General features: G+C 37.0%; 1 protein-coding gene across 1 annotated transcript in view; it reads left to right on the forward strand.

The window, feature by feature from the left end:
* The first annotated feature begins 595 nt into the window (after positions 1–595).
* Positions 596–23,268, forward strand: part of Fnta (farnesyl transferase alpha) — a 59,476-nt gene continuing 36,803 nt past the window's right edge. Inside the window, exons 1-2 of the mRNA XM_075366880.1 lie at positions 596–820; positions 19,283–19,432. Of these exons, the coding sequence (XP_075222995.1) occupies positions 19,291–19,432 (142 nt within the window). The 5' untranslated portion in view covers positions 596–820; positions 19,283–19,290. The remainder of the gene's footprint in view (positions 821–19,282; positions 19,433–23,268) is intronic.

The following is a 23,268-nucleotide window of genomic DNA, read 5'->3' on the forward strand; positions in this document are numbered from 1 at the left end:
TTCATCTGTAATAAAACATGATGTGGTGGCCAGGGTAGCATACAGATCTTTACCAGATCCCTTGTACTAGATAAAAATAGTTTATATTCACAAAAGAACTAAATTTTGATATTATCTAAATTCTCTGAAGGTAATCTCATATTCTTAACTTCATGAAATGGCTGTGATTTTAAGAAACATAAAAAAAAAGAAATTAAAACTTAATTGGGGTGTGCAAATTTAAGAGTTACTCCCATCATACTGTACTGAACACCGAGCATTTGGTGTTAATAAATACATTTTATTAAAAAAATAAATAACTCCATATAGAATTAAAATAAATAGTTAAAAAACTGAATAAATAACGATTTATTTTGAGACTTACATGAAATATGTTTTATGCATATAACACTAGCAAAACGATAAATAAAATATATACCTACAAGCAATAAGTAAAGATAACTTTTATGATACAACTGTAATCCATGGTAGTATATTTTATTTATTACGTATAGTTTGTAGTTTTATTAGTAGACTGTGAACTATGATTCTCATCTCGCTGAACGTAGTTCTTGTTATGACATATAGACCGCGTTCTTATCAATTACAGTTCAACCAATTACAAGTAGGTGTTCGTTACTTGTAATTTATGTTTGGTTTGATCAATGCTTGATTATCCAGACACATATGATAGTTACTATGTTTTAAATTTGTTGTTTTTTTATTTGTTGATGTGAATGAGGTTACTGGTCACCTCTGATTATATAGGTCACTGGTTACGCATTACTATCAGTGGAGGTTTCTATCAGATCTATAACATCTCTGACAGGATTACTTTTTGGTAAATGTCTGGTCATTTTTGTTTGTATTTTACTGTTAATTTTATTTGGTAACTAGTTGTGTTAACAGTTAGTGAAACTGATTTATTCATTAAATTTGGTACAAAATAACTCGTAAAGAATTTTAATTAATTCAGTTGACTAATTTTTAGGTTAACGTGTAATACATAACCTTTAATAATTTGTTAGGTTATGTTTAACTTTAGTCGCTTCGAGTGAATAGATGCGAAAAGAATCCGTTTAATCAATATAAGAGAGCTGTCACTGTGATGTACATTAACTTTGTAATTTATTAGTAGATGTTTATCATTAAAACATCGAGGAAGTAAATCTTTGAAAAGTTAATTTACATTAGATGTTGAGGTGTTTTAATCATTTGATTAAGACTTGTTTTTATTTAATTACATATGATTGCTTTTAATTACCAATTTCATTATTAAATTATTTTTCACAAACATTCATTCTATTTACATGAAAAAGTTATTTTATAGTTTCGATTTCTTTGTTTATATGTACACTTAGAAGTTCATGGCATTAATTTCATTGACTGAATGACTATGGTGGTATGACTTTATGATTATGGTTTACCACTAAGCATAAAGTATGATTGCCATCATATTAATTTGGGTATTATGAGAAAAATATATTTGGTATAAATGGTACCATGTTGGGATAATATTTTAAGGTAATTATAATTAAAATGATGTCTTTGGTTAGTGAGCCAGTCTACATTATTTTTATTATGATAAAGACGTATTTGTTTACATGTCATTTTAACATACATTCTATTGGTAATACTTAATGAGTGAATATAACAATGTGTATAAAAAGATGATGATTGTTTACTAATTTCCTCTTCTTCTAAACTCTTTAATATTGATAGAAATTCCACGATATTGTTTGTAAACAATAAGAAAAAAAGTCCTGAGAGTTGGAAAGGCATTGGATTGAATATATTGCTGCTAGTAATCCTAGTAATCCTGCTGGTAGTAATCCACCTATCACAAGTCAGAAGGTCGTTTAGGATCATGGAACTCAGTTGCAGATGACTTCGTCATGTTCACATGATCTGACTTTTTTGTGCAGTGGATGTGAGTTTACATTATCACTGTTTATTTTTTATCAGAAGATAGTGAATTCTTGGTAGGTTATTGTATGACTTATAGTGTTTTACCAAAATGAAGGACATTTCTGAATTATGGAAATTAAATGAAGAAATGGAAATATTTTGTTGTCACAAAAGAATTAAAATAGTTTATTTTCACCAAAAAGTTACAAAAAATGTGACAAAACACTCTCAAAATAAAAATACTTGGTTCTTCAACCATAATTTAACTAAACACAGATTTGTTTGATTACAGTAAAACTGTTTCAAGATTTCTTGTGTAACAAGATTGGCATTACCCTAGAACATAAATGGACTGGAGTTCATATCTTCTTGAAGTCTGTGTACACAGTGTATTATAAGAGTTTTCAGTTGTTGGTGGTATAGTAGTAACTGTAGAAACAGACACAGCAAAAATAGGTCATAGAAAATGTAACTTCAGTAGACTGATTGTAACCGTATCTTTGGAAGTGTGGGAGTAAAAAGTGTTCCTTTGTTCCAGTTACAACTTGCAGAAATAGAACTTTATTAGCAGTAATCAAACAGTACATTTTACCAGGCACTATCATTAGTGACTACTGGAGATCTTATAATTGTTTGAAATTTGAAAGCTACAACACCGTTTAGTTTATTTATTTATTTTTTGATGTTTAATTCACTGTATAAGCTTCAAAGATTGTGCATGGGAATATGAAATGGAAATTTTGTAGCATATGAAAAATGCTATGCCAGTTCGGGATTTGACCCCAAGATCTCTGGCTACCACTCTGTTATTCAGCTCTTCAGTTTACTGAATTAATCACACAGTAAACTTATTTGATATGTATTCTGGAGCTCATATGCAAATGATAGAAAGAACTATGTGTAAAGTATACAAAGTTCATACCCGGGTGGGTATGAACCCACTTATTAAGTTTTTGCAAGCCGGGGGCAGGCCTGGCAGCTCTGCTTCGTTGGCTCGTGATGTTTTGGTGGAACTGGGTGGCTTATCTTCCTATTTAGCAAATCCCAAATACACTAGTACAGCTACCAAGAGGAGTTTATTGCCTCGGCTTGAATTCTTCCGAGCGGCTTTCACAGCTCTCATCGAGGGTTTTGAAAATCTTGCTTCAAGGCCTAAAGAAATAACTGTGGCTCAGAAACTGGCCCTGGTCCCGATGCAACCACGTAGGTATGCTGAGGTGGTCAGAGGCAGACATGAAACCAGCCAGTCCTCTAAGAAACCTGAGGTTGCATTTGATAATAGGGCAGAGGGCTCAACTGTGTCCAGCAGTCAGCTGAAGAAAGATCAAGAGGTTGCCCTTGGAGTGACCGGAAAGGTCTTAAAATCAGGAACATTAAAGAGACTGGCAAGGGATTAGTTGTGGTAGTGGATAATACAGAGACCATTCAGGCAATTATAGATTCCATGGTAGTTAAGCGATTGAATGTGAAAATAGACCCGAAGAGAATGCATAGGCCCCATATTGTAGTCTATGATATTGACCGTAACCTGACCGATGAAGATGTCTTGACCCTCATCAGGGATCAGAACACTGATTTGGATGAAGCCGCCTTCTGGCGGGACTGCAGGTTGATCTTTAAAATGGGTAGGCGTGAAATATCATGGAGTCTTTGAGGTAAGTTGTGGTCTCTTTCAAAAATTTACATCCGCAAGCACACTATTTAGGGTCCTGCCGAGTAAAAGAGTATGTAGTTGTCCAAAGATGTTTCAAGTGCTGCAGAGGGCTAAATTTTGTAAGTTTGACTTGGTGTGTGCCCATTGTGGTGAGGAGGGCTACAAGCATGACGATTATTTGCATAGGTTCAAGGTTCCAGCCTGTGCTAACTGTAAGAGGCTGCACAAGAATCATGAGCACCCAGTTGTTAGTAAGGAGTGTGGCTGTTATGTAAGGGCCGTTGTGCTGTACTTTAATTCCTCAGATGGTTAGGTTCGGTGAACTGAATGCCCAGGTTGAGTTAGGTGAGATTGTAGAGAGATGGAGCCTCGGTGTTGTCCTTCTGCAGCACCCATATGTAATTAGGAGTGATCTGTTAAGCTTTCACAGCTGAAAAACGTTTTGTGTATGGCATGCCTGTATGTCTGCTATTCTATGCAGGAAGTCGCTTGATAGTTTATGACAGGTTTCTGACGTGCATTATGTTGTGGTCAGACTTTCCATTCGTGGACAGAATCTTACAGTTGTTAATTCATATTTCCAATACAGGGATCCCACTGAGAAACACCTAGCGAGATGGGATAGGATCCTTCGTATTGTGGGTAATGGGCCAGTCCTTATTGATGCCGATGTTAATGCGAAGTCGCTTTTCTGTCACAGTGGGATCACCGATCATGACGGTGGCCTAATTGACAGTTTCGTCGCGCAGCACAATTTTGAGGTCTTTAATGTTGCAGACCAGTTGTCCACTTACGTCGGTACGGTTAACGGACGAAGGGCATTTTCAGGTACAAATTTTTTTTTTTTTTAAAGAGGTGGAGGAACTCCATTTACGGGCGCCTAAGCAGTGTCGGGCTCGCTGACAGGTTCCGCCAGTTATAACCAAGGGCGTATGTATACCTGCGCACTACCGACTAAACCTCCACCCCTGGTTTCCCCCTTTCTGGAACTGCTTATAAAACCATTTCATCAGAAGAAGGGAGAACCGCTCACACACAGTCATAAAAATCATTCAATGTCACACACCACACAAACAACACTTCTGGAAGCAACACATACAGCACGTCAAATACATACGCCGACAATAACAACACACAAGAACCTGGAGAAAACAGAACATGCTACTAACATCCACAACACCCATGCGTTACAGACCCACGCAGCCGTCAAGACAGAAATGTTAAATAGTCACACTACTTACCAGTAGCCACCATCAGACGCACGATCAGAGTGTCTCCGGCCTCATCTCACCCAGGCAACACCCATACGTACGGGGGGCCCTGTAGGCACTCTGCCGAGGACCTGTCCGCCCCCCGCGTCTGGGGGGGCCTTGGGGGATCTCTTCCACCTCGCATTCCGGACAATTTTCAGATTGATCGAGCCCGATTCTATACAAATAAGACCTGAATCCCCCATGACCAGCCAGGAATTGCGTTAACTCAAAACTTAGCGTGTCATGGGTTCTCCGGCACCACGCTCTGATGTCCCAATAAGGCGGTGGGTCCACCTACCTTTCGTGGCCCGATCCAACCGCTCCTGCCATCTTTGTGCGATCTCTTCTTCTAGTTCTTCAGCAGAACGCTTCCTTTCCTCTAATGGGAGTGTTCTCAGTTCCCTAGGTCTGCTACGCCGCATTATCATCAAGTCTACAGGCGGGAATCCAGCAATCACCTCGCTGGATACCGTCCTATAGGCGGCCGCTACTCTGATGCAACACCTCCTATGGATGGATTCCAATTTACCCCTGTACTTGGCCAATCTAACAATGCCCGCCCAAAACTCGGCGCCATATAGCAGGGCTGAATAGACCACACCAGTAAGCAATTGTCTCCTATGTTGGGAGGGTCCTCTTGTATTCGGGAGAAGGCTAGCAATAAGCCTTCTCGTTTTCTCCGCCTTCTCACAAGCCCGGAGTACTAAATCTTAATCATTCCAGATTTCCAAGTATTTTATAGCCACCCGAGACACAATTTTTCTGCTATCAAGGGTCAGACGTAAAGTTGGCCCCTCCTCCTGGCGGCAGAGATCACCACCTTCCGTCTTTCCAGGAGCCAACTCCAGTCCTACCCCAGCCATCCACCCATTATTCCTTGTATGCGACTCAGTTATTTTGCCTACAGCCTCATACCTTGTTTCCGCCACCACTAGCAACTCTATTTCATCTGCGTAGCCAAATAATGTAACCGTTTGTGGGAGAACAACCCGAAACACTCCATTATAAGCCATGTTCCAGAGGGTTGGTCCAAGGACAGATCCCTGTGCCACCCCTCTATCGAGGTTCTTCTCAACATACCCATCATACAGTCTAAAGGTTATTTGACGCCCAGTGAGGTAATTTCGCACCATCCGTCGCAGGTAAGAAGGATACGAAGGTCCTCCATTGCTCCCATTATTGCCGAGTGGCGAATTCAATCAAACTCGTTTCGTACGTCCAGTGTAACTAGGACGCAGACCCTACCATCACCTCTCCTCAATGCTCTTTTCGCTTAGTCGCAGACAGCAGCCACAGCGTTGAGGGCGGGCTTAGCCCGGCAAAATCCATACTGATTCGAAGAGAGCCCACCCTGCTCTTCCAGTACCAAGTATCCTTTGCTGAAGCATATATTCCAGTACCTTCGCTAGCGCATCATAGCGGCCGTGCTAAATCCCTTCCCGGCTTAGGAACCAGCACCAGCCGCTGACGCTTTCATCTGCCAGGAAAAACTGTCTCCTGGCTTTTAGACATACTTCGCCAAAGGCGTTGTATGTCTAAAAACTTTAATGGCTCAGTCCGAGTCGCCACCTTGATAACCATATTAGGCAGGAGATCCGGGCCAAGTGCCCTGGACGACGATATTCGTGTGAATGCGGCCTCAGTTCTGCATTGGTAAACAGCGGTGCAGTCCCAGCCGCGCTTCTTACCTCTGGGAGTAATTCGTCCCCCGAGGTGAAGAACCCATCAACTAAGTTCAGCACTTCTTGCGGACACCTCATATATGTAGCTGTAGGTCTTACTGCTTTCTTCACTAGAATCGCATAGGGCCTCCCCCACGGGTCCGTCTCCACCTCCTCAATTAATTGAACCCAACATTTTCTCTTAGACTGTACGATGAACTCTCTCCTCTTTTTCTTATACAGCTCAGCGTACAAGACTTTAACTGAATGCAAGTACGCCCTTGTTATACGCATTCTAGCCCGGTGGCATTCTCTCTTCCTTGCTATATCGGCAGTCCACCAATATGTAGGCGGACATCCCCTGCAGACGTATATTCGTGGGAGAACGTCGCAGGCTTCTTCAAGACAATCTGCAAGACATGTGGACTTCCCATCCGCCGTGGAGACCCGACGTACTGTACGTAGGTCAAGCCGTTCAGTAAAAACACCAGGGTCGAAGTTCCTGGTGCTCCAGTCCGTGAATGTAGGTGGTCCATCACTACCAGCTCCGGTGCCAGCGATCGTCATCAAGATCGCTTGATGATCTCTGGTCGTGTAGCCTTCCCACACTCTCCAGTCTGCAATACGGGCAGCAAGCTCAGGGAGGCAAAAATCACGTCGATTATAGAGCCCAAGGGCCCTCTCCGAAATATATGCATCGCCAACATTTAGCACTACTAAATCCAGTGCCGCAGTCATGTCAATAAGCACTGAGCCTCTTGCGTTTGTCCTGGCAGATCCCCACTCGGTCGACCAGGTATTAAAATTGCCTGCCACCTGCACTGGTCAACGTGTAGACATATCCCCCTCATCATAGTAGTTAAAATCTCTTTATAACACTCCATGCTGATGTTGGGCGAAAGGTAGGCGAAGTAGTAGGCCACGCCTCCCACCCTCGCCCTTACAAAGCCCCGTTCCAGCCACACATTACAGGCACGGAGTCCTGTACAGCACCAGATCGCTGCAGTCCCGTCCTCAGACATCAGCCAACCAGGACGCGGTCGAGAAGCGCACGGTTCGGAGATGAGCGCGACGTCCGCGCCCACCTCCGCGCTCAAACTGACCAGAAGGTCTCCTGTGCCATCATTGCATAGTTCAGGTTCACCTGCAGTATCCTCATTGACGGGTTGGAGCGTGTTGAGTCCTCCCCTGGATTCTACTACGTCTCTCCGTATTAGCCTCTCCATGGCATGCTGCCGCTCCGGTACGGTGTCCCTCTAAGCCACATCTAACGCATTTTGCAGTATTCCTGCCCTCCGCAGCGCGGTAGCCTTCATCACCACAGTTGAAGCACGCAACCGACCTATCAACACCTTTGCAGTTTCTGGCTGTATGGCCAAACTCCAAGCATCGATAACACTTCATAGGTAGGTGTAAAACATTTACTCTGCATGACACCAGGCCTATATTGACCCTTCTTCTCTGCACCAGTGATGATACGATCGGCGCAGGAAGTCGACTCGTCGCCACTGTAGTTTCTCCGTATCCAGGTCTGACGGTCACTTTGAGATCTTTCGGCATTTCCTGTCCACAGGCTTCAGACAGCCCTTGTTGGACTTAAGCCGGTTGTATGCCGCTCTCCATGTCTCGCACCCGGAGAACGGCCATTCTGGTCTTAGTGTGTACCTTTCCCTCCTTAGTTTACTGACCAAGTCCTCAATCTCTGTAGGCGCCTCCTCCTCCTCCTCCATGGAGGATTGTCTCGCCTTCAATCTTTTGGCTCCCCTCCAGATGTCCGTAGTTGGTCTAGGGGGGAGCCCCTCAGGTAGTACTACTGCCAAATGCGCTCCAATAGTATGTTGTACAAGGGGTACCTCCATGTCTGCCGCACGCGAAGTCGTTGCCTCCGAAGTGGCCTCATTCATGCCTTCTGATGATTCCTACATATCAGTAGTCGGGCAAAAAAAAAAAAAAAAAAAAAAAAAAAATATATATATATATATATATATATGTGTGTGTGTGTATATATATATATACAGTACTACCTACTATATATAGTAGGTAAAAGTTACCTCAGGTACCGGTGTTATCTATTATTGTTAATAATATTTATATTAATTATATTACCGCTCACCGATATGATATCTGTAATCAGCTGGAACCATATCATCATGTAATAGCCGAATAATCACGTACAGCGAAAAGACTCTCCACTATAATCCATATTGCCTGTGACAATAAGGTCGAAGCGACAAAAAATCACAATAAAAAATCCGTCCGTTAACCAAAAATCGTAAAAATTTCAAAACATATTCAGTAAACACTCACGTAACAATACCTATTGTCCGTCTCCAAGAAAAAAACCATAAAACCAGTCGATATTACTATAATCGCGGAGCAGCACAACAATACGTCCGTACGGTACGAGTACACGTACTCAATAGGTACAAATATTGACATCACCGTTGGTAGGGACATCCCTAGCAGGGTCCTTGACTGGTCTGTGGTTGTCGACTGTTCTAGCAGTCATCGGTTGATACTATTTTAAATAGCGGATGAGCTGCGCGATAGCCATGAGGAACACTTTCCTGTTTACCGGGAGCGCTTCCTGCATAGGAGGGCGGACTGGCCGAAATTCTCCTCTTTGTTGGAGTCCAGACTGGAGATTTTTTTCTCGAGACCTTGACGGCCTGCCATTAGATGTCCTCGCAGAAAATTTCACTTCTGCGCCATTCCTAAAGCCGCCATTCCTAGAGGCATTGGCCGGGAACGTATATCTGGTTGGTGGTCTCAGAATCTGACAGCAGTGAAGTAGTCTGTGAGCCGACTCAGAAGGGCTGCGCAACGAGAGGATGATCCCGATCGGCGTGCAGATTACCGCAGAGCGAGGGCTAGATACTTTCATAGCATTAAGTCCTCCAAGCGTAATTCCTGGCGCTCCTTCGTTCAGGAGCAAGGGAATAGAGACCCCTGGGGCGTTGTGTATAAAGCCCTAGGACATAAACGCAGGAAAGATATCCATTTGTCAGCCTTGTCAACACGAGGGTGTGGCAATTGATAAGGACCGTGTCCTTAACATTTTGCTGAATGATTTGCTCCCGGATGACACTATGGTGGGTGAGATTTCATACCACCGGCGTATCAGGCGGGAAGTCGCGATTTTGGAGACCGATTTGTGTTTCGAGACCTGATCTTCTGAGATCACTGAGGTGGAAGTGCGCCAGGTGATCTGTAGTTTGGCACGGCACAAGGCCCCCGGATATGATTGTATCACGGTGGAGCTCCTCGTCCGAGCGCTTCCAGTACTCCTTGGTCTTTAACTAGAATATATAATAGGTTGCTCTTCGCCGGCCACTTTCCGGCGTGTTGGAAGCGTGGAGACTTTGTGTTGTTCTAAGGTGGCAACAAAGATTCTACTGATAGTTCTTCTTACCGTCCGCTAACGCTCTTGGTCCTATATTTGCGTATTAATGTTAGATTGGCCATTGATCATTTGCTATTGGACAACCAATGTGGTTTCCGACTGGGCAAGAGCACTGAGGATGCCATACTAAAGGTGATGGATGGATATATCTTCCTCTAGTCCATGTAAATATGTATGAGGAATTTTCCTGGATATATCCGGAGTATTAAACAATTTATGGTGGCCCTCTGCCCTGTTTCAGATGCAGAAGCGTAAGTGTTCACGAAATGAACTAGAAGTTCTCTCAAGTTATTTCAGTCATCGGACCATTTCCCTGCGTGACGGCAGGTCGGAGGTTAGTAAGACCTTAACTAAAGGATGCCCTCAGGGCAGTGTTCTGAGTTCCCTTCTTTGGATCATAGAATTCGATTCGATGTTGCGTTTAAGGTTGCCATATGGTTGTCGTCGTATCGTCGTTTATACTGACGACGCGCTACTACTGATTGAAGGGGATTGCGTAACGAGGTAGAGTTCCGAGCTACTCGTGCTTGTGAGATACTCCGACTGTGGAGTCTCCAACATAAGATGATTTTCACTCCAGAGAAAACCACAGTGACGTTGCTTAAGGGCCGATTGGCTGTTACCCGACGAATCCGGATGGCTGGTCTCCCCATTCGGTACGTTACGACTCAAAAATACCTGGGTTATCCTTGATGAGAATTTTCGGTTCAAGGAACATCTACAATATGTAGCAAAACATGCTGTTGATGCTTTTTACGAAATCGGTATAGTCATTCATCCCAATTGGGGGTTGAATTACCGTACCATGCGTATCCTTTACAAAGGTGTCAGCGAAGCTATTTGTGCTGTATGCTGCGTCTGTCTGGGACCGCATGGCGTTTTGGTATTGCGCGGACATTTTGCTGCGGGCCCAGCGACTCCTCTTGCTGGCTGTTTTAGGTGGTTATAGAACAGTTTCGCGGGAGGCAGTCTGTGTTACAGCCGGAGTCAGACCAATAGATATCTTGGCTAATGAGCGTGAGGAACGCTACATTTCCAAGGTAAATAACCTATTGACGTTAGAACGAAAGCAGGAGATTGAAAACCAGGGCCTTGCGTCTTGGCAGGTCAGGTGGGACGAATCCTCCACAGGTCGCTACACGCATGGTATATTTCCTATAGTGTCTGATTTAGGTACGATTGGATGGGTCTCCGCCAATCGGTATATTACAGAGTTTCTCTCCGGGCATGGTGCCTTTCCGGCGAGTTTGGCTAGGTTTCGTTTGGTGGATTCGAGTCAATGCCCGGATTGTGGGGCTGATGATACATTGGACCACGTCCTCTACGTCTGGCCCCGATACGAGGTCGAACGTTCACGAGCTGTTAGGAAACTTGAGAGAATACATTCTTTTCTGGTCCGTATTAACTAGATGATCCGCGAGGAGTGGTCTATAGTGCTCTGGTCTGCAGAGGGAGTTTAATCGAGGTACTCGATCGTGGTAGGATCCCGGTGGCTAGGGTTCCGGCTTAGGCATTGGATTGGTTGGAGGTAGGAGCATTGGCATCGTGCTACGGTATTGTTTGTGATTCGCTTTGGGGCTTCCGCTGGAGGGGGTGACTGCGCCGCCGGGTTATGTTAACCCGTGCGACCGGTGACGTGGCTTCCCTTCGCCGGTGACGGTCGTGATCGTGACTTGGAAATGCCACGCGAGCCACCATGATGGGACTGGATGGGGGTGCGGGGTTTGTCCCCGGCTCCTGCGCGGACCGGAATGAGGTTGAGTTCCCTTGTTAGGTGACCTAAATTGATCGACTTAATTGGGTATAGGTCTGAATCTCTATGTTGCGTAAGACATAATTTTGATTGGTATGAGTTGGTATGAGTTCATTTAACTTTAAACCCGTTCGTTTTCTGAGGCATTCACAGTCACGAACGGTGTGTCAAATCTGGACTAGGCGTGGAGTTCGCGCTTCCGCAGTTTCGGTCAGTTAGTTTGAGGGAATCATGTTAGGTTGAATGTGAAGATGTGAGTTTGAGGCCTACATGAAGGCGAAATTTGATTTGTATTTTACTGATGCAAATGTCTGTGGAGGCATTTACATCAGTGGCATCCCGACGGAGGTCTGGCTGATGACTGTGAGATGTAATCAGTTAGACGGTCTAAAGACGACCTCTGGTAAAGCCTCTCAGGGCTTGGAATGCAAGGGGTGGTGTGGCAATCAGTAATGTCACAAGGTGGGTGTCTTCCCCCTACGGGGTTGGGATGTCAAGTACACTAACTTAGGGGAAGTGTGCCCTAAGTACAGTAATCAAAAGTACCATTTATTCAAGTATCTGACTAAAGTAAATTCATGTTCCTCTGACCCAATTGGGATTACTATTCCTGAATCTACACTCTGTTCAAAGTTTTGCTAGGTTTTAGCAGCTCATAATAGATTACACCCTTCTGATCCCACCAAATATAGAGCATTCAATTAAAATTTTATATTTACTAGAAGAAATAGTTAAACCATCAATCACCATCAAAACAATTCTTTTCATTTTGATTTGGCCTTGAAATCGATGTCAATGGTTCGCCTGACATTACTCATTATTTTTTACATTTAGGATTCTCAAATATATACACTTTTCATCACCTGCCACAATTCAATGGAGAAATGATTTTATTTTGCACCTGGTGAGAAACATTTTGCAAGTGGTTTTTCGGTTTTCTTGTCTTCTATTCAGTTCATGTGGAATCCATTTTCCATGACTTTCAAACATATGGAGATGGCTTTTCGTGTTACATTTAATTGATCTACGAGTTGTTATTGCGTTTGAGCGTCATTCTCATCCAACAATGCTTGCAGTTCGCTGTCTTTAAACTTTTTCGATGGTCTTCCATGTTCTTAGTTTATCACATCAAAATTCCCACTTTTGAATTTTTTTTTAAACCACTCAAAGCACTGGATTTACCCAGAGCATGCTCACCATAAGCTTCGACAAGCATTTGTTGCAATTTTGTAGCAGTTTTCTTTAAATGCTAACAGAAAATCAATCAATGCTATCCACAAATATAGGTACAAAACTCGACATGTTCAATACTAATCAAAACTATGCTGTTGTATGAAACTTGCATTGTTATGAGTTGAAAATCTTTGTCAGCTGTCAAAGAAAGAAAATGGCACCAATGAGGCGGTTTGACAGTATGACAGCTAAGGCCATCTATAGATAAATTCCAGTTTCATATTTACACACCTGGTATACCTACATATCTTTGCCATGGAACTGTATTATAATTATGAGATTATTGAAAAGGGCTTCAGTATTTGTATGAAGAGGTACCAATTGGCAGAACTAAAAGTGTTCGCAAACTTTATTTTCGTGTTCATATCGCATAAAAGCTACTACATTAGCATTATTTGAAATATTATGACTTTCATCCAGTTGTAATGCAAAATTTTTATCATTAAGTAACATTCTAAAAAAATATCTCTCATTTTGTGTATGAGCCATCTCAAAAAAATCTTTTTTCATAGTATTGTCAGATTATGATATTACAAACACCTCATTGATATGTTTTTCTCTAAAGAATTTCTTTGCTATCACTTTTGTTGCAAGGAAAATTAGATCTTCCCTAACTGTATGGAGTTGTTCATTGGCAAAACAAAAACTGAAAATAAATATATGTTTTTGTTTGCACACATGTCCTTAATTAAATTCTGTGAATCATGAAGTTGCAATTTTTTGTTTTGAAAATATTCTACTGGTTTACTAACTGATTCATTTTGTTTCATTTCAAGATGGTGTATCAGCTACAACAGTTTATTAGATTTATTTGATAAATCAATCAAAATCATAACAAAGAACACACTGTAGGCTGCCTTCGCCATCTTTATTCAGAATGCAAACTCCCATTTTGTAAATAGGATTGACAATATTTATGTGATTTTTTCTGTGAAGGAACTTCATCTGCATTAGTAATAGTTTTGACATAACTAGATCTACTCCAATTATCATGTGTCTTGCATTTCATCAATTCACGCTTAACCACTGAAATAATAAGATGGTCAACAAATTGAAAATCAGAAGTTTTGTTGTGAACACGATTATTTGATCAAAAGCAGAAGACTCACTATTTTGTAATAATAATTGTGTAATGTTATGAAAATTCACTCCAAAAAATAACTAAAGAAACACAAAGTTTTTACTCGTCTCATTTTGCCACTGATGTGAATTTATTGACGTGGTCGGTGGTCCCATCTTCACCCAAAACAAAGAGGTATGGGAGGTGCATAAAAAAGACAATGATCCATCCTTACACAGGAGCTTGAGATTGAATTGACCAGTCAGAAAAAAAAATACTTGAAAAACCTATACAAAGGGTCGGTATTTCTCATCTTTCTCACCAAGGGAAATAGTAATGGTACAACATTCATGTTAAATTTTACTTAAACCTTGGCCTTGAGAGCCTGAAATATACATTACAAATATCCCAAGTGTTAGCGACATAAGATAAGGTTTAATGAAAATAGAATGTCCTGCATTTCAGTCTCTCATGGCATCCCATGGGTTGCAAAACATAGGTTGCGAAACACTGGTGTAGCTATAAACTAAGAGCTGTTGGAAAATTTGGCTTATGCTGAAAACTGGATTTTGAAATACTTCTAATGTGTTGGATATGTTATATGTGCTGATTGTTAAATATTGCTGTTCTGTTCTTAGCAGAAAAAAATTATTTAGATTTTGTTTATGATATTCAGTACTTTACATTACTACATCTGGACACCAGGAGTCAATTAGATACATTCATTCTAGCATTTTTGCAAAATAAATACAGAATTTTGTATTTCTATTCCTAAAAAATTTGTTGTTCTGTGAATCTGAAAACATTCTTAAATTATTATTTCTAAGAAATAAACATGTTCATACTAAGGGTTGCACAGGTTATTAATAAATTTTTAATGACATATTTCTAGTTTTTTTTTCTTAAAACTGGTCGAATTTTATATTTAGTGACAATTTGATTTTGTAATTAACTACAATCACAGTTGTTATTTTAAATTTCTTTTTACTGATTTGATTTTAGTGTAGACCATGTAAAACTTTATTTTGTATCTTTTGATAGATATGTGGTTATACTGGATACTCAATATGTGGATACTGGATACTGGTTATGCTGATTTGATTACACAATATGTTATCTGTAAAGATAATTTAATTGTTATTGATCAATAATATGTTGAGTATATTTACCAACAAATATACTCAATGAAGTATAAGTACAGTTTCTGACATGCCAGAGTCTTATCTTCCAGTATTCCCTAGTCATCTTAATGTAGTACAAATGAATTTACCTACTCCTATACTGATGGAAAACATGGTTTGATGGATGACGAAAAGAAATATTTTCATAATCATGTACAGATTGATGCATGATAAGTTAACACATTTATAAAGTAGATTATAAAAAAATATTTTTTATCTGGTGTTTCATATTGTGCATGCATAAACCCTATTTCTTGGAAATACCGGTAGATTTCGCTTGTTTGCTTCTGATTTTGCATCAGTAATTATTGAGCTACGGCCGATCACAGACGTTTGTCTAATTCTCAGTGCACTAAAGTGCTTTTTTATGTTGAATCAAAAACTATTACAGTGCCAATATCAAGCTTATTTTAACACTTGATAGAGTCCAGCAAAAAATGTCATTCCCTGTTATTAAAATAAATTTGAGGAAGAAGATAAGTATTAGTACAATTAGAATAAAAGAGTATAAAAGAAGAGAAATGATGTAAAGCTACCTCCGATTGTTCTCCGGAAAATATTGAAGCACTTGCCATGCGACATATTTCTAAATTTTGTTAATATCAGAAATAAAATGTCTATTGTTTATTAGGTGGTCTGTTATATTGTATATTAGATAAACCTAATTTATTACTTTTGTAATTTCTATAATGTTCACGAATTCTAGTTTTAAAGGATCTATTTTGGCTTTCCTATATAATTACAATCACAATTATTATATTTAATTTAATAAATTCCACACAAATTGTTTATTTTATTATTATTTTTGTTTTTTAAATATTTTATGTGGTTATTAGGTTGTATGCTGGTTTTAAATTATAATAAAATAAATTAAAAGTTAACTAAGAAGGTCCAACATTTATTAAAGGTATCGGCATTAATATAAGAAATATATGTTTACAAAACTATTTTGAATTTAATAAAAAATATTATACCCAAAAAAATACTTTAACTATGGGATTTCAACTATCAGCAGTTATGTCAGAAATATATTTCCAGGATTTTAAGAGTAAATTAGTGCATGGCATCACTCATACACATAAAGCTTTAGTTTGGACATGGTATGCTGATTATATTCTCATTATATATAACCCATATAGTAAACAATTAACATCTAATAATATTAAATTAAATCCCTATAATGAAAATTTTAAATTCAAATTTGAAATAGATAATAATAGACTGTTAAATTATTTAGATGTTGATATTGAAATAAACAATAATAACCAAATTGAAACATCACTATATAGAAACATCTAACAATATAATTTATAAAAAAATCAAATGACCCTTGGTCTCATGAAATTAACATTTATACTAATATGATTAATAGAGCAGCAATCCAGTACACATTTAATAACAAAGAAAAGTTAATGAAATAAACATCATAAAGCATATAGTGATTGAAAATTGATATAATACTACTTTAATTAATGATATTTATAAAAAACAACTCTCAAAACAGAAAAAAATAACTACCTTACAACCAATAATATAATAAGACTCAGAAAAAAAAAACATACATAAAGTTACAGTAAAGAAATATTAAACCAGCATACTAACCTAATAACCATATAATAAAATATTAAAAAAAAATATATTTATTTGTTTTATATGGGCCAAAAACATTTGAAGTGGGCATGATGCAGTGGAGACCAATTGTCATCCTGGACCAATTTCAATGATGACAACAGTCAGGGTGTTTACGACCTTGTGGAAGTTGACTGTCGTATAACCATTGCTGAAATTGCGTAATAAGTGGGCATACAACATTGTCAAACACTCTTGGATACAGCAAAGTGTCAGCGAAGTGGGTTCCACGACTTCTTACTGAGGCACAGAGAAATGTCTTGAAAGACATTGGTCAGCAGCTTCCAAATTACTTTGAGGAAAAAGGAGAAGCACACGGGTCCACCACTACACCTGGAAAGCAAGAGAATAAGTATGAAGTGGTGAAAAAGAGGGGAGGAGGCACTGATCAAGGCCATGAAACCCTTGTCAGCTGGAAAAGTTCTGGCAACTGTGTTTTGGGACTCAAAAGGTGTGCTGCTTATTCACTTTCTATTGCATGAAGGATGATAAATACAGTTGTTGATTGATATCAGGGCTGTTTATTGCAACAAACAACAATGGCAACCAATTCGCAACATCCTACTCCATGATAACATACGACTGCATACAACAGCTCAGACTCACAATAAACTCGCTAAAATTCATTGGACACTTCTTGAATACCTTCTGTACCATGTAGACATGCCGCTGAGTGATTTCTACTTGTTTATTTTGCTGAAAGAAGCACTAGGAGGTAAAAGATTTGAAGACGATTAAATGTATTTGCTTTAATATTTTTTTTATTTTCTATTTTGTCTAAATTATGGATGAAAGTAGTTTCGAAGAATTATATGATGAGGCGAACTGGATTTTTTATGAAGATCGTGTAGATTGGAAATATGTTAAACCAGTTCCTCAAGATGATGGCCCTTTTCCTGTTGTTGCAATAGCTTACTCAGAAAAGTGCAACCGAGTGTTATGTGCAGAATTGGTTTTGGAACAGCCACCTTGTTTTTTGAGCAGATCAGGAAGCTACCTATCTGATGGAGAAAATATATCTTTGTTGAAGGAAACTATGAAGAAAAATAAGTAATTTATCTGTAATTTTATCTGATTTCAGTGAAGCCATATAAACAAATTTTGGTTTGTATTTGAATGACTGTCATATATAAATAAACAAAATTTCAGTTTGATAAACCATCAGGCAGTGTTTGAGGGATACAGTTTTTTTCATGACTGCAATAGATAGCAGCACAAGTATAATAAATTAATAAACAATTTTCATTGTCATAATATACTAATGTAACAAACATTATATATTATGTACATGGTTTATTTTAGTATTTTTAATTTTTAATAATTTTGCAGGATCCCGCATCGTATTAAAAAAGGAAAGAAAGTTTTAGGAATCCTGCAAAAGTACTTTCATGACATAATTAAGGAAAGATAAGATTTATCTCAATGCTCTATACTAGATGGTTTATAATAATAAAATTAAAAAAAAAAAGTTATAGATAAATATTTATATGTGACAAGCGTACTACAGATTTCATAACTGTCATCCAACACAGCATAAACATGCGGTTTTCTTACATATGTTACATTCTCTAATGTGCATATTCTAAAATATCTTATTTGTTAATGGTTTAATACATTCTTATAAGCAACATAATACTTATAAAATTAATAACGTGACTAATGACAGAAAATCTATAATTCTGTTATTTAAAAAACAACCTTACAGAATTAAAATTTTCAGAAAATTGTGTTAGTTTGTTATTTTTAGTTAGATGGACAAACAGATTAGAGATATATTTGAGAAAAGATACCATTCCTAAAGAATACAAATTACAGGGACTGCACTAAATAGTAAATTGGGCAGACTTCATGCAGATGATGATTTCCATACACATAAAGAACATATGTTTATATCAGAAAAAAACTTTAGAGATCATCTAATAGAAATGGGACCATAAACAAAGATCATATCATAAACTGTAAACTATGGAATAACAATAGGACCATAAACTATAGAATCACATACCATTTTTGCATGTGAGAGCAAGATCTCAATATGCTTCAACAAAATGAACCACAAAATTTGTAAAAAATGATACATATTAAATGGATAAATGAAACATGTCACACATATATATATATAAAAAAAATGTTGTGTATATATATGTATATATACCACTACATTTTAAAGGGATTTTTTTATTGCTTTAAGTGAGCCACTAATTGTAATGCCACTGGTAACTTCACTGATGAAGCTATGTAATTAGATTCCAAATCACTATTTTCATGCATTTTGAAAGTGAATTGTTCATCATGCAGCAGCATGATAAACAAATCACATGCTGATGAATAAAATCAAGGAATGCAAAAAATTTGATAATTTGAAAATTGGTTTTATGATCTGAATTTAGCTTTCTTTACATTCTCTCCTTTTTTTTTGTTTTAATCCTATATTATTTTAAGAACCATCGGGTAGTAAATTATTTTTTTTTTAGATATTTGTCTTATAGTAGTTACCTGAACTGATATAACATGTGAATTTTTTTGTTTAAATGTATTTGCTTTAATATTTTTTTATTTTCTATTTAGTCTAAATTATGGATGAAAGTAGTTCCGAAGAATTATATGATGAGGCAAACTGGGTTTTTTATAAAGATCGTGTAGATTGGAAAGATGTTAAACCAGTTCCTCAAGATGATGGCCCTTTTCCTGTTGTTGCAATAGCTTACTCAGAAAAGTGTGAGTACATTTTTCAAATAATAGAATTTAGCAAGGTTTATGCTTACAGTAATTTATGATTTTTAAAATGCACATCATGAAATTTTTATTTTTGCTGGTTTTCATTTTTCTTGTTAAACCTTTTTCTTATTTATTTATTTTTCTTATTGTTGCTGTTTTTCTTATTGTTAAAGTTTTTCTTTGCATGTACATCTAAAACACTGAAGGTCGCAATATGTATTTTTTTTTTGTTATTTAAAGATTGTTGATTAATTTTTATTTTTTTAAATGAGAGATTTTATACAGTTTTTATTATCATTATTTTTTAGTTATACCATAAAAGTAACTTTTTACCCAACTATAGGATGCAAGAGAGGTTTATATTTTCAAAATCTGTATATGTTATTATCATGATGTGAAGTCTAAATTGTAAAACTTACGTAATACTCTTATATTTGATGAAAATCTATAAAAAAAATATTTTAATAAAGCCTCTTTCAAAACATGTATTAAATACAGAACACTTCAATTCTATTAAATCTATACATGATTTTTCTGAAGTTAGAACGAAATTAAAAACACTCCTAGCCAGGTGTTTCATAATCTCTAGACCTAACTAAAAAAAATGAATTCTGTTATTTTCTAACTTCTAGAATGGTTTTTAAAGTCTTTTTATTTATTTTAAAAATTATTTCATTAGGTTTTCTTTTTATTTTATCTTTATTTAAAATGACAAAAAACATTGCTCATATGAAAAAAATCATGAGGTTGGAATGTAAAAAGCAAGAAACCTATGCCATTGATAAAACTAACAAGAAGAATGAAAATAAACAATATTAAATTATTGAACACAAGAAAAGTTGCCTGGTATCTGGGATATGTACCATTTTTTGTCCATAGTTTTCCTCAAGTTCTCTGTAAAAATGCCTTGAGTATCAGAGTCACTTAATATCATTTTTGTTTAAACCTTCCAATGTTATGTAGGTATGATTTAAACATTTTTCACTGATGTTATCTGGAAGATAGTTTTTACAGGATTCTTACCAGATAAAAAATAAATAAAAAACAAAACTTAAACAATAATCATAAAGAATAATGCATGAAACAGTTGAGTTGAATTCATAAAGAATTTTTTTTTATAAAAATCTAAAATCTATTAAGAACAAATTAACCTGAGCCGGTTTGAACTGTATTATTTAGCTGTCACCTTTAATATTGCGACTACTAGTATCACTATTGATTGTATATGTTACTCTTTTTTTTCTGTTTAGCCTCCGGAACCACCATTAGGTATTACTTCAGAGGATAAATGAGGATGATATGTATGAATGTAATGAAGTGTAGTCTTGTACAGTCTTAGGTCGACTGTTCCTGAGACGTATGGTTAATTGAAAACCCAACCATCAAAGAACACTGGTATTCACGATCTAATATTCAAATCCGTGTCAAAGTAACTGTCTTCACTAGGATTTGAATGTTAGAACTCTCAACTTCGAAATCAACTGATTTGCGATGACGAGTTAACCACTAGATCAGTCCAGTGGGCTAATTGTATGTGTTACTACTCTCATAGTTTGTTATCAGTTATAAACTGTTCAAGCTTCAGTGGAGAGTAGTTTTGTTCTTTGCATTTATGTTCTAGAATGCCTTATAGGAAAGGATTTCTGTAGTGAAGTTTCATGTGCGTTCAGGAATCTTCCAAGAAACACGTCATGTATTCATGGAAAAATTTCAGAGTGTCAATATCCCATCTGAAAATTACTTTCATGATTTGGTTAAAAAATGGTATATAATGGGGTTGGTTTTAAACACAAAACAAAATAGGCAACAATCATCAATTAGAATTCCAGAGACCATAACCGATATTCAAAGAAGGCTTTCTACCAGTCCAAAAAAATCTTTATGTAAGTTCACAATAACATGGTGTAAAGCTATAAGATTTGTAATGATTTAAATTTGAAACCATATTTTCTTCATTAACATCTGCAAATACACAACTCCTGTTAGATTGCTATCAATAAGTAAAGGTCTGATTAAGTGGTTACCTAGAATAGCAGATGTTAACTTTTTCTGGTTAGTTTCAATTAGTAAATGTGAATTATTTGTATTTCAGTCCTGCAGTTGTTTCTTTAACAAACCCAGAAAGGGTTTGTAGAACGTGTACATTATAGATAGTACCTTTATAGAAAGTGTATTCATTACTGAAATAACTATGTACAAATATGGGTTATATATCATAATACCATATTTATCTACATAAGCCCCGCCACTGCTTAAGACCCACAGGCTGCTTTTAAGATTGATGAGAAAGAAAAAAAATTTTTGAATATATACTCATTTACACTTAGATACTTCAACAAATGGATTTGGTAGTATTAAAAAATAAACAGCACTCAGTTTCACAATTTATCTATTAATGTTATAAATTGTAAACTATTTACAATTGCCAAGCTTTCCAGTTAAGTCACCTTCTTCTTCACTTTCATATCCATTTTCAGATCCAGAATCAGAGTCTTCATCCTCTTTGTCTTTTCGGAGGATATCATCTTCTGTCCAATCCGTATTATTTAAAATTGAACACATTTTAAAGCATTAATCACTAGTTTTAAAGATATATTTTCCCATGCAGTCTATATCCATTCATAGGCCAAGGAGAGAGATGGTTTTTTAATTCGTCTAGTGAGTGTAAATGAATGTTCACTGTTTGCCATCCAAGAAGAAAAAATTTTCTCAATCTGTCTTTAAATGCTTATTAATAATTAATAATTAATACTATATAATTAATTATTAATTTGCTTATTAATAATTTTTATTTTTTGTTAATCAGTTTTTCACATTTTTAGTTAACTGTCCAAAAGCTATCAAGGATGAGCATAGATTTTACCTTTCTCAAGATTTTCGGTCTTTGAAAACACACAAATTTAAACCGTTCATTCATTAAACATTTAATATTACAATTAACATTAACAATTATCCCCTTTGGTAAATTTTCTTTGGTCAAAGTCTTTCGCTTGAAAATAGCAAAAGATGGAAGTGTTGTTCTCTGTGCTAAAATTGTAAACATAACTGTATAACTTAGTTTTACACAACCACCATTTTGAATAGGAACACTTCTTTCACCTATCAGACTTTTAGATGCATTCTGTGGCATTTTAAAGTTTACAGGTGTTTGATGAGCATTACTGATGTGTGATAGTTCAAAATTGAATGTTTGCAAGCCAATAACATATTCATAAAATTCTATAAGTTTTTCTCTGTATCCATCTGGTAATCTTTGACAAACCGGGATCAGTCTTCTTATAGTCAATCAGATCTACTCTTAAATTTTTGAAACCAATCTCTGTTAAATGTAAAATTTTCAGCATTACCTGCTAAAGCTATTTGTTTCCTCTTTATAATACACATCTCTGTAGAAACTGCAAAACACTTTTTCCTTTTTTCTTTAATAATCAAATATAGCTTTTGCTCTAATTTGGGAAATGTTCGGATTTTGGTATAAGAAATGATCTTCTTTTTGAAGACGTGCCAAACAAAAACCCCTTTTCTTTCACTAATTCAAATACACAACTCATCATCATCATATTTTTACTGAGTGCTCAGTTACCAGTAATTTCAGCTGCTGACTCAACTTTTAATTTTTCGGCAACAGTAAATGAACAAATTTTTTTGTTGTTGAAAACAAATTTTAATCAAAAGGTATTATTAAAAAAAAAGAAGAGGAATGTGACTGACATGTGACACATTTTTTCAGGACATGTCATAAGCTGATTGAACACAAATTCTTTACTTCTTTGTCACTGTGGGATTAATGTTTTCCCAGTCCTTCAATGGCCGAACCAAAAAAAAAAAGCAAGGGT

This window comes from Lycorma delicatula, chromosome 5 (genome assembly GCF_047948215.1).
Source record: "Lycorma delicatula isolate Av1 chromosome 5, ASM4794821v1, whole genome shotgun sequence".
Classification (NCBI taxonomy): Eukaryota; Metazoa; Arthropoda; class Insecta; order Hemiptera; family Fulgoridae; genus Lycorma; species Lycorma delicatula.